Source organism: Buceros rhinoceros, unplaced genomic scaffold, assembly GCF_000710305.1.
Source record: "Buceros rhinoceros silvestris isolate BGI_N320 unplaced genomic scaffold, ASM71030v1 scaffold9119, whole genome shotgun sequence".
Taxonomy (NCBI): Eukaryota; Metazoa; Chordata; class Aves; order Bucerotiformes; family Bucerotidae; genus Buceros; species Buceros rhinoceros.
The window spans coordinates 182,034-194,238 of record NW_010430944.1 but is presented as its reverse complement, the minus strand read 5'-3'; the positions used below and the strand labels follow the sequence as shown (position 1 = coordinate 194,238).

Below are 12,205 nucleotides of genomic sequence, written 5' to 3'. Positions count from 1 at the left end.
ACACTCAGCAGGGATTATGGGAAAGAAAAGAGATGAGAACAAAGAAATAAGAACAGAAAGCGGGGAAATTACAAACGTAAAGGAGAATGAGCTCAGACAGAAATTGCAAATGAAGGAAAGAGGCATTTTGGGGGTTATTTCATTTCCTGACAGCATTCTGCTCTCCCACTTCACACTAAGTCATTATTCATGTCATCTACTTGCAGCCAGCACAAGGTGCTGAAGGAGAATAGGAAGACAAGAAATTAGTCACTTTAGAGATCTTATAGCAAAATGATAGCAAACTGTTCCTGATGTAGAAGTGAGATACCCAAAGGGCTGAACCCAGCCAAAGAGCAGTGTGAGAAAGTGCAGAGGAGGAGCAGGAACCGCCCAGCCTCGCTGGCTGTGGTAGAGGCGGGTGAGAGGGCAGAGAATCCTGCAGTTTCCTTCTTCACTGTCCTTCCTTTCTCTGCGCAGTAACGGGGAGTTCGTAGCAAGCAGATAGAGGAGTGGAATGGGAACAACTGGGAGAGGATGCAGCAACTGCCAGGAGCAGGGGCAGCTTGAGGTAAGTTTGAACAGTTATTTTCAACTATTTTACAGCTCCGAAACTTGATCATCTCTAAAAGCTCCTATTCTACATAGAGGAATCAAGCCCTGTGTCTAGTAACCACCTAAACCAGGTGCATAGTACTAGAGAGAAGGTGTAGCCCAGGTTCTGATCTCAGCAATCGTAATACCCATCCACAGGACCCAGTAGAAGGTATGCTGACACTCCTGTCTTAGAAGCAGGATGCATTATTCTAGGAATCAGAATAAGCAAAGCAGAAACAAAGCCTGCCTCCCCCACCTTGGTGCTGCTGTGACCATAACGTGCCTCTCTTGACTTCAAAGGGGTGTAATAGCCTTCTTTTCCACCAATCCTCTCAGCTCTGTCGCATGACCTTCCCCGCTCGTTGCACCTCTGTACAAACCTACAATTCACTTACCAAGCCGTAGACAGCTGCTCCAACCCCGAGCAGAGGACTGGCTGCAATGATAACCAAGGTCAATTTCCAGCCACTCACAAATCCCAGTAGGAATCCAAACACAAAGGTGGTTAAGCGCTGGATGAAGATTGCCACTTGGTCAGCAATAGCCTCATTAATTTTGTTAACATCGCTGTAAAAAAGACCAACCAAACAAACAAAAAAGAAACCAATCCAGAAAAAACAACAGAATATTGGTGAGCATATCTTTCATTTGTGTTGCAGGTCTCAGCCACATTTGGGTTAGCTGCTTTCCCTTGGAGAGGGCCCTTCCTCACCTCTGTTCTTTCCACCATCACCCCTTCCAAAGACCCTGGGCTACAGTGAGAAAACCAGGCACCTTTGCAATAGCAGAAAGCTTTTTTATGCATGAATGCTGCAGAGAAGATACTGTCTTTTGCCAGGAAAACGTCCTGCCAGCAGACTCACTCACTAGCTGGTGCTTACTACTATGCCCCAGGTGATTCAAAGGAGGGGCGGAGACATCCCAGCTGGATGCAGCTGCCTGATAACAGGAAAAGCGTAGGTGATATGGCATTCCTCCCGTCATGAGTCACGGAGAATGTACCACACTGCCTCGCTGAAGGGGCAAGAAAAGGGAAGGGGGCTGTAACTCTCTTCTAGTTCCACCTTCCACCACTTCCTGGTTCCTCTCTCCTCCCTGTTTTAAAGCAAAACAGTCATTATACTTCTTGCCACTCTTGGCTACTACCTTACCCCTGAGATTAGAACTGGGAACTCCTGGAATGAATAAGAGCAAGTGGCATTGGGGTTTCAAGTGCAAAGCTGTTAGCTCATTGATATATCAAGCAAAATTACAGTCCTCTATTAAAAAATATAGGAGCACTGAGGTGAAGAACGTGTTTATATTTCTTTTGTAGAGTGTTATTTTGCAGTCACACAGGTTTTTGTAACAGGACAATATTGTTCGAAACAATAGGGAACTAAGTGTTATTTATTAGACAAATATGTGCTTGGTTCCTTATTTTTGCCAGAGAAATCCTTCACAGTGACTTATACTTGGCATTTATTCTTCATAAAAAGAACACCACAGAAAGTCATAGATACCACTGGGCAGTGAGTAAAGGGAAATAAGATCCCCTTCAGCCACAGAAAAATCTGCAAATGTGAGTACTATTACACAGACGCCACTGAGAGCAGGGAGCCGTCTAGAGTTGGCATGTTCACCTCGCAGCTGCCTTCAGGCTGTAAACAGGAACCACTAAGGAGCAAGACTTAAACTCCGCTTTTCTCAGGGCTAAATGTTTACTCAGGATAAGAAGGTCTACCTTGGGTGCCTTTATAAATGTAAGTGCTTGTACCTTCTTTAGCAGAAGATTAAGCAAGGCTCACTCTTCTCTTCTAAAAGCCAACAAAAGCAAAGTGTGCCCCTTATATAATTTTCCTTTCTGGGAAGTGCAAGAGGGTTCAAATCCACATCTCCAGCCTCAGGGGAGTATGCACTGGCAGCCAAATTAAAGATCACTCTGAAAGGACTGGGTGCAGGAGAAAGGAAGTATAGGACAAATGGGAGGGGGGAAAAAAACAAAAAACCACATCACCCCCAAACCCAACAAACCCCCCCACATTTACCAAAAGACAAATAACAAAAGGGAAACATTTGTGGTTTAACAGTTCAAAGATGGGGAAGCTAAATCAGCCTGGTTCCTGCTCCCAGGAACATAGCTATATTTTATATTAGAAGGTGTTTGTCAAATGCCTAGTTATTGGCACTCTATTATGTTTGAAAGGAAGTGCAAAATATTCTCTATAGCATATGTCTTTTCTAGATTACTTACTCAGAAATTCGCGTGTTCAGTTCTCCTACAGATGTACAGTCAAACCAGCCTATATCCATTCGCATTACTTTCCTGAAGTAAGCTTTCCTGATTTTCTGTATCTGACGAGCTGCAGCCGTAACCCACAAGCAGATCTGGGAAGAGCATAATGTGGCTGGTAAATTGCAGTAAAAAAATCTTTCTACTCACAACCAGTGGGAAAGAGCAATTTGGCTATTGATTAAATTACTATTCAAGTAAAATACATTCTCACTACACAGACATGATAGTTGTTCTATGCCTTTGATCTTTAAATAATCCAGCAATTTTGTAAAACCTCTGGATCAAGCATTTGTCTCAGTTCTGATAGGCTGCGAGGAGTTGCAAGTTAAAATACTTGTGCTGTTACATGAATGTCATACAGACAAAAATTCTTCTGTGTACAGCTGTAAGTAATACAGGAATGGCAGCCATCCTACCGCAGCAAAACTATGGGATAGTTTTCAGGAAGGAGAAAGCCAAATTATCTTTGTAATGATGAAAGCCTTCAGAAGCGGTGGACCCTCTAGCAGGTTGTGCAGGAATCGTCCCAGCTTGTGGCTCATCCCAGTCCTAAGGATTGAATCATTACTGCAGAACATGTAGGGTGTGGTTCTTCTCCAACACAAGTTTTACACTAGGATTACTGTGTAGTATCTCTGTAATAGAAACACAGGGCTCGACATAGTTGAGATCTGCATGGCCTTTTGCTGTTATTTTGTGAGGGCTAGTGGATTCCATAGTAACCACACTTGAGCAAGTGTTTCTGTGGTGTGAAAGGAGCAGCAAGCATCCATCTCACTGGGTAAAACATACCCTGGTACAAAGGTATGCATGCACAAATCCAAGGAGGTCTCTGGGTTGCCAGAGCTGACCTATTTCAACAGATAGAATGAGAACTGAAAGCATTGTTTCTGCTCAAATGGGCATCTAAAGGGTTAATGGTTACATGATTTTTATAAACTTAATTATTTAGTGATTTACACTTTTAAATCAAAACAGGGAACGAAATACTGACTTGGAGGTAGCCTAACACAAGTACAGCACAACCAATTCCTGCATAGTAACTTGCAAACTTGGTCATTTCTTGTTCAATGTCCAGCAACCTGAAAAAAAGAGGGGGGGAAAAGTTAACAATACTGGTTTAAGTTACTCACAGATTTCTAGCCTGGTGTTTCTTCAACTTAGAGACACGTCAGCTGGCAAGTCAGCTTGTTTTGCTAAAAGAGGCGTTGTTTGCCAGTGCTGAGGCTATTGCTCGCAGTGGCTGGTTTCCTTGCTCTGCCTTCTGCACAGGGGTAAGGCAGTGGCCATCCTGGCCAGCCCAGCAGTCTCAGAAACCGCACAAGACTGCACGCTCTGAAACAGCACAGTGAGGGGGTGTTTCAGGGAAGAGCTGCCCGCCCGTGCAGTAGATGTTGAATGCACTTGCTTTGTGTCGTTATACCATCTCAGATTTAAACAGTGTGTTAAAGTCAAGTCAAGTATTACTTTGTACCATAAGCTTGCTAATCTGAAATGATTGTTTATCTTGAGAAGAAGTAAGTATTAAATTACTCCTAATATCAGTGAAGGGCGTTGAATTGCTGCTATTGCATTTAGATTACTTTGAAGTAGGCGTTTCAGGTTGTTACCAGTTATGCTTTTAGATAACTATTTAAAAAATCCTGCAGATAGCAGATTTTATTCTGTTCACCCAGAATTTGGTACATTGAAATTTTAAGCCAAAAGAACACTATGCACCTGTCCTGATCTCTTGCAAAAAACAATCATGGAAAGAACTCAAGTGCATGACACAGGTATATAGTACCAGTCCAATGCTTCAATTAAGACCACAGAGCAGATCCTCCTGGAAAATCTGCTGAGGCACATGGAAAATAGGGCAGTGACAGCCAACGTAGCTTCACTAAGGGCAAATCATGCCTGACAAATTTGGTGGCCTTCATCATGGCCATGTGCTGATGGCCACATCAGCATCCACCACAGCATCGGGGGATGAGGGAGGAGCAACTGACAACATCTACCTGGACTTGTGCAAAGCATTTGAGAGTGTCCCTGCATAACATCCTTGTCCCTAAATTGGAGAAACGTGGGTTTGATGGTGGATTTGGCTGGGTGGTCGCACTCAAAAAGTTGATGTCAACAGATCAATGTCCAAGTGGAGACCAGTGATGAGTGGTGTTTGCCAGGAGTTGGTATTGGGACAGGTGCTGTTTAACATCTTTGTTGCTGACATGGATGGGGTGATTGAGTGCACCCTTAGCAAGTTTGCTGGCAACACCAAGCTGTATGCTGTGGTGGACATGCTGGAGGGAAGGGATGCTAGAGTGACCTGGACAGGCTTGAGAGATGGGCCTGTGCAAACATCATGAAGTTCAACAAGGCCAAGTGCCCTATACATGGGGCAGGGCAATTGCAAGCACAAATACAGGCTGGGTGGAGAATGGATTGAGAACAGCCCTGAGGAGAAGGACTTAGGGGTGTTGGTTGATGAGAAGCTCAACGTGACCTGGCAATGTGCGCTTGCAGCCAAGAAGCCGATTGGAATCTGGTCTGTATCAAAAGAAATGTGACCAGCAGTTTGAGGGAGGTGCTTCTCTGACCCTCAGGGCCTGTTGCAGTGAGACCAGAGGAGGGCCACAAAGATTATCAGAGGGCTGGAGCACCTCTCCTATGAAGAGAAGGTGAGATAGTTGGAATTGTTTAGCCTGAAGAGAATGCTCTGGGGAGACATTATAGCAACCTTCCAGTACCTAAAGGGGGCCCACAGGAAAGCTGGAGAAGGACTTTTTACAAGAGCGTGTAGTGATAGGACAAGAGTTAATGGCTTTAAACTGAAAGAGGGTAGATTGATATTAGATACTAGGAAGAGCAGAGGTCTGTAGCAAATCTTGTATTCTATCTGCCAGTCCCATCTCAGAGGGCTGGCTTAGACAGCCTGGAGCAAATAATTCGGGCCCAGTCACCTACATCTAGGAATGTGAATAATTTTCAATATGCTCTGAATTTCAGAGACCTTTAGGCAAGTAACTTTTAATTCTAATTAAATATCTAATTAAACGTCACTCAGAGATTAGAAAACTCTTTGAATGATGCACTGAAAAATGAGCCTTAGGAAAGGTTACAGGTTCAAATCTGGCTTTGACAGATACCTGTATCTGAATGAATCATCTAGATTCCATTTATTATAGTTAATGGAAAGAAACAGGCACTCTTACAGGGCAGTTCATCCGACCTGCCTCAGATGTCTCACATATGCTAAGATGAATTGCATCCTAGAAGCGCTCATTTCTCTTCAATGACTAAAGTTTAGCTACCTTGCTTAGAAGTCAGCAGGCGCCTATAAGTACCTAAGTCCTAACCAGAATGACCAAACTCATCATTTCCTAAAGTGAAATCAAAGAAAACAGATTAATGAACTCAGATGTGTCACAGATACATATGTTATCAGAACAATCACCATCAAAGAATATCCTTTCTGCCATCTATAGCTGAACAGCTCAGAAACAGGACTCTGTAACAAGAGCCATGCCTCTTTTCTGCCTCATGTATAGAAAATATAAGGTTTAAAGGCTGAACTGGACCTTCACTAGCAATACATTCCTTGGAATAACAAAGGAAAAGAAACAAATAAATCTACTACTTACCCACATCTTACTGTGGTGTTCTTTTCATTCTGATGGATAGTACCGTTAATCCACACTATGGTGTTATTTACACATATCTTGCCTGGGTCTTTAAGCTCTTGCATTTCAATGTCATATTCAATAAATGTGTCTGCCATTGCACCAAGCACAAGCAACACAGCTGGCTGGGCCGCTCCATGAACAATCGCACAGAAACTACCAACAACCATCATTAAAATTTCCATAGATGAAGAAAATTGAAACTAAAGAGACAAGAAAAAAAAATATGGTCTCTGCTGAGGGGCAGTCTTCATGCTGGTTGTGTACTGATAAATCATTAATCAGAAGAATCAGGTACAAAATCACTCTGTTTAAATTTCAGAATTATCTTCAATACATAAAGAAGACAAATCTCTCTAATTGCATCTGTTATTACAGCTTCATGAATTATTATGAGCTCACTTTTAGTTGAGAGCAGAATCTGACCATGTTAATGAATGAACTATCATATAACATTAATAGCTCAATATCATTCCACATTATCATAATTCCAGAAACTAGATTAAAGATTAAGAATAGTAATTATAATTCATAAATACAGTCTGCTTTGCAGATTTCCTGTGGGGATGGAGGGAGAGGGAGGGGAAGAGAAATCCTTAGGGCATTATGCAAAGCCTCCGAATAGAGTTAGACAATTTCTAAAAAGTCCGGGATGCCATGGTAGAAAGCCAAATATATGTCTCAGAGCAAGTTCTCATAGTTAATATTCTAAAACATGTTGGCTGAACCATTGGGAGAAATTAATATAAATATGACATAGTATGCAGTAAAATAGACGGACTGAGCTAAGTCCTATTACCTTCCCTTTGCCATAGGCCAAGAGCATGCACACATGTTGCTGGTGACTCAGCTAAGATGCAGCAACTTAAGCTACCTTTGTCGTGATTGTGTGAAGTCTGATTCTCAGGTTGAAACCATGTATAATACATAGATCAAACTGTCCATATAGAATACGATTATCAAAGGCTATATATTTTGAAATAGGAGTGTAAAGAGAAGACAGCCTGATGAAGAACCTGACCAGGTTCTGTAGGTGCTTAATGTGTCTAAGAGAAGAGTGGGAATTTGGAGCACATACGGAAAAGGACATTAGGGCAGAAGGCAAGATAAAGAGACAAACAGGTCAGTTAACATAAAGGAGAAATAAATGGAAGGTCTTTTTACAGAAAAAACATCAGAAGAAAACTGTAGTACTACCACTATTTTGCAAACCTTGAGCCTAAGAAGTCTAGAAATTCTCTTGATTAGGAAAAAAAGAAAACACACAGAAAATGCAGAGATACGTGATATCTAATCTCTCAGCACATCTGATGCAAACATACTGTTTTTAGCAACTGCACTTTAGGAGTTAAAAATCTGTGCAAAACAGATTACAGAACGCCTCTGCTTGACAGACATAGCCCTCTGTGTGGAGAGGCTGTTGTCTCCACCAAGCTAAGAGCAGAAACACTTAGACAGGTAGAGTACAAGGCACGTGGGTGTAACTGCACTGGCCCAGTACCACTGTGAGGACCAGATTAGTCTGGACACATTACAGGCAAATTTCCTGGACTACATGCGAAACAGGAGTAATAAAACCTCACAGCTGCATCTTGCTGGGTTGTACATCTCTCTGCTACATTTACTTTTAAATTTAGATGCATCCCATGGGATTCCAACACCCATCAAAGGCTGGACATACCTTACACTGTTGTACTTCCCCAAGTTTCTATAGTTACCAAATCTTCTAATGCCATGGAGCAATTACAAGGGAGCTAAATTATCTGCCAAATATCACACAGTAAATTTTTGGCAGAAATAAGCATGAACCAAGGTCACCTAGATCTCTGCTGTGCATCATAAGTCTTTTCCCCATATTTACCTGCAGGATCAATATAACATGTTTAATAGACGGTTATGACACAAATACCGATAACTGACACCAAGCTGACAAAATGACAAAGGGCTCTATTAAATTCCCATTTACTTTAATGGCAAGATTGCATGCCGAAACATTTAATTCCTAAAAGTTTGGCTTAGTCACAGCTCTTCCCCAAAATAACTGTGTAGATTATTGTCACTTATTCTGCATCACAATACACATTAAATATTTATAGCCATTGCTTTGATTACCAGCCGAAAGAAGCCAACACGAATATTCTTTTCTTTCTTTTTTGAAGACCTTCAAGGACAGAAAACATAAAATTATAAACTTGTATTTTAGTACATATTTTGTTCTATATGCAAAGATAGGACACAGAATTGAACTTAACTCACTTTTTACTTTTCTTCTCTATAGAAAGTTCTTCACGTGAATAGAAATTCCTAGCAAAAAGGATAAGATTTTACATTATTTCTTTTATTCTCTTGGTTACTTCTCTGAAATTACATTTTATTTGAGACATTTTGCCCAGAATTTTAAGAGACAGGCTGTTTCTTTCAGGTTTCTTTGGAACCAGTGTTTTGATGGTTACTTTAAATTTTAGATAGCGATCTGAAGGTTTATGCTTTGTTTCACAAGCAGCTCCTTTAAACACTGTTGCTATAATGTGGACTGTGGGTCCTTTGTGGTCAGTTAGAGAGGAACCTGCCATCCACATTGTTTGCTAGTCTGTCCTTTAAAGCAGATAAAGTTCCTGTTCCCATTCCCTCTTACGCTGCATTCAATTTGGATTTTTTTTTAATGAAACAAAGGAATTCAAGCTATATTTGTCACAAACAGTTTTCAGAAACCAGATCCTAGAAAGCCTGAAGGAAGCTTCATATGCATAGCAGGTAGGACCATATGTGAAAGCCTAACAGAACTTGGGATTCAAGATATGTTCAAGGACCATAGCAGACCTTGAATACTGGGTTGGTGCTGTCTGAGATGGGCAACCTGACAAAGACAAAAATTAAGAGATGCTCTTGCTTCCTCATTCTGGGAATAGGTCTCAGACAGTATATACTGTGTCAGAAAGAGCTGGCACAAATTACAGCAGCCATTAGGATGTCCAGTCTGCCACAGAGCTTTCCCAAAATCTAGGAAGAGGGAGGCTCTCAAGACCATCCAAATCTCAGATTATAGCTGAAGGTCAAGGTCTCTAAATCATTTCAGCTTATAACTATCTGGAATTCTATGTTTAAATCTTAATATCTGAGCTCAAATGAAGTGAGCTATTTCTTTTATTTTAGTCTCACATTTAAGCTCTAAGAGAAATTTATCAAGATTGATTAAAATTCCTGAAAAACTTGATATCTCAAAATAAAAACACTGAAGGAAGACAAAGTTGAATATCAACAGCATTTGCATAAGACAGACTATATTTTGCTGCCATTACTCTATGTTTTTAAAAATTCGTAGGACTGTTTTGGTCTACCTGTGTCAGTTGTATCAAACAAGGCAGTGCAACAGCTCTGTATTAAATAGCATATATTCTATACATGCATTGATTTGATCTGATGACATTAACTTTGCATATTCCTAGAAATATTGATTGTTCTGTCTGTGTACATCACTTACTGTGATTTCCCGAAGCTGTTACCTGTTAGGGAAAATAAATGCACAGTCTAGTTAATAATTATTGTTAAGGACATCATCATCTGTATATCTGATATCTAGCCAGGGACATGAACTGACCGAAAATTCCTTGGTAAGTTTATATCAATTTAATCAATGCCTGCTTTCTCTTGAAGAAAGAAGTCTCAAGTTTTCAATCCCCAGATGACAAAATAGTTTTTACTAAACACATTATTTGGGACACTTGCCAGAAGTCAAATCATTTTCATTGCCACTGTTTGCTAATATTCAACTAGTTCTCCTGGACTCATCAAAGAATACTACTCCACTGTCAGTCTATGCTCCTTGAAAGTAGGAGCAGTAGCCCTTCACTCTTACCTTCCAACAACTTAGAGACTGCAAATCCTGTGGAAGAGAGGCAGCTGTGCCTCTGGGTGGTAAAAAAGAATTTGTCACACTAATGCCTATTCTTGGGATACTCTCTAAGGAACCACAGCCTAGAGGAATGGAATTGTAATACAAGATATGACTATGCTGATGGGCAACTCCTTAGTCCCCAGAACACATCTGGATTTAGCTCCCTTTCAAGAGATGTTGTTAAAGACACCATACTTAGAGCACAGCTTGACTTGGCAGGCGCCCCAAAGAAGTGTCATCCAAAGGGCTGATGTAAAAAATATTTGCTGTACGTCACTAGAGATGACAGTTAATAAAGAGCTAGTTTATGTACGCAGCACAGTTTGGATAATCTAAGGGCACTGAGCATATACACCTTGCTTGTTTATGGCACCTGGCAGCTCAGCGTCGGGTTCAGAACCATGGCATGCTTTCCAAGCGGTACCTTCCTTTCCTTACATTAGTGATACAACACTGAGCATGCACAGGCCTGTCTCACAGGGCAAACACAGAGGAACTTCCCGTCACAATTCACAGAGGGTGCAAAGAAGTCACTGCAGCCACAGATTTTGCCTCCATCATTTTCCTACCCCTGGGAAGAAGGCTTTCCCTCTTTCTCCATTCTCTATTCGCTCGTTCTGCATTTCCCAAGGCAACAATGTTAGGTGGAAGCAACTGAATTTGGGACAGAGGGAACAGCTGATTACATCTCCTTTTGGGACATAATAAGATATCGTTATTTGGCTTTAGCTCTGCCTCTGTTGGTTTTACTCTGCTGTTACTTGGGGATGGTAAAAAGAAATGATTCTCTCAATAAGGACGTATGTGTATCCCAAGAAGTCCAGACATTTTCCAGGAAGGTTCTAGATGGTAAAATTATTATTACAAAGAGTCATTTGGTGTTAGAAAAGAGCTGATTGTGAAGGAAAAAGAAACATTTTATGCAGTTTTTTGAAGCTTGGAAGCTGGTAACAGCTGTCATGATTTGAAACCATTCCTAGAAGATTCTCCAAGGTTTATTGGGAAAGTTAAGGTTTATTGGGAAAGTTAAGGTTTAGAGAAAGCTTCCACTCAGGCTGGTAATGCAAAGTGTTTTGAAAAGAACCTGAAGGAATTGGCTACTGGGAGGAAAATGGGAGGAACAAAAGAGTCTGCTGAAAGAGCTTTCTGAGTCATACCAATTCAGAGAGCAAAATAAGCATTCTGCAATGTGAAGAACCCTTGTCTATGAACCTGAAGAGGGGAAACAAGTATATCAATGCTGTTCAGGAATGCAAGGAGGCCAAACAGAAGGAGAATTTGGAGTGATGTTACCTCGACGTAATTTGAAAGAAAGCAACAGATGAGTAACTTCACACTGCTACAATTGAAAAAGCATAAAAAGAAGACAGGATGGGGTTTTTATAGAAAAGGAAAGAATGTAGGGGAATTTTGAAAGAGGAATTAAGGCATTTAAGAAAGAAATTTTACAATTTGAAAAAAGCACAGAATCGAGGAAAAGCTGAGGAATATTGCCAAGAATTTTAGCTTTTAGTATTGTGAGAACACAGTAAAAGTTAATAAGCCTGGGGAAATCTAATACTTGATTGAACAGATTAAAAATTGTACTCAAAAGGCTCCCAACTAAAGCTGGCTCTTAATTACATCTACACATGTGGTGTTCAAGAGTTGATCCAGAGAGGGCTAATTCTTACTAATATGTACAAAAGATGGTTATTGAAACAAACTTCAGTGGAGATGAGATCAATCGGCAGAATGCCAGTAAGGTTTTAAAGCAATTTTTGCTTTGGGAAGGGTGCTCTAGCGGTTCCGATACTG

The 12,205-nt window shown here is 40.9% G+C and overlaps 1 protein-coding gene across 1 annotated transcript in view; it reads right to left on the bottom strand.

Moving 5' to 3' along the window:
• ABCB11 (ATP-binding cassette, sub-family B (MDR/TAP), member 11) overlaps positions 1 to 12,205 on the bottom strand; it is a 46,255-nt gene that overhangs the window by 32,285 nt on the left and 1,765 nt on the right. Inside the window, exons 2-8 of the mRNA XM_010143225.1 lie at positions 9,995 to 10,016; positions 8,770 to 8,817; positions 8,626 to 8,674; positions 6,475 to 6,716; positions 3,846 to 3,933; positions 2,810 to 2,943; positions 972 to 1,143 (exon numbers count right to left, since the gene is read on the bottom strand). Of these exons, the coding sequence (XP_010141527.1) occupies positions 972 to 1,143; positions 2,810 to 2,943; positions 3,846 to 3,933; positions 6,475 to 6,716; positions 8,626 to 8,674; positions 8,770 to 8,817; positions 9,995 to 10,016 (755 nt within the window). The remainder of the gene's footprint in view (positions 1 to 971; positions 1,144 to 2,809; positions 2,944 to 3,845; positions 3,934 to 6,474; positions 6,717 to 8,625; positions 8,675 to 8,769; positions 8,818 to 9,994; positions 10,017 to 12,205) is intronic.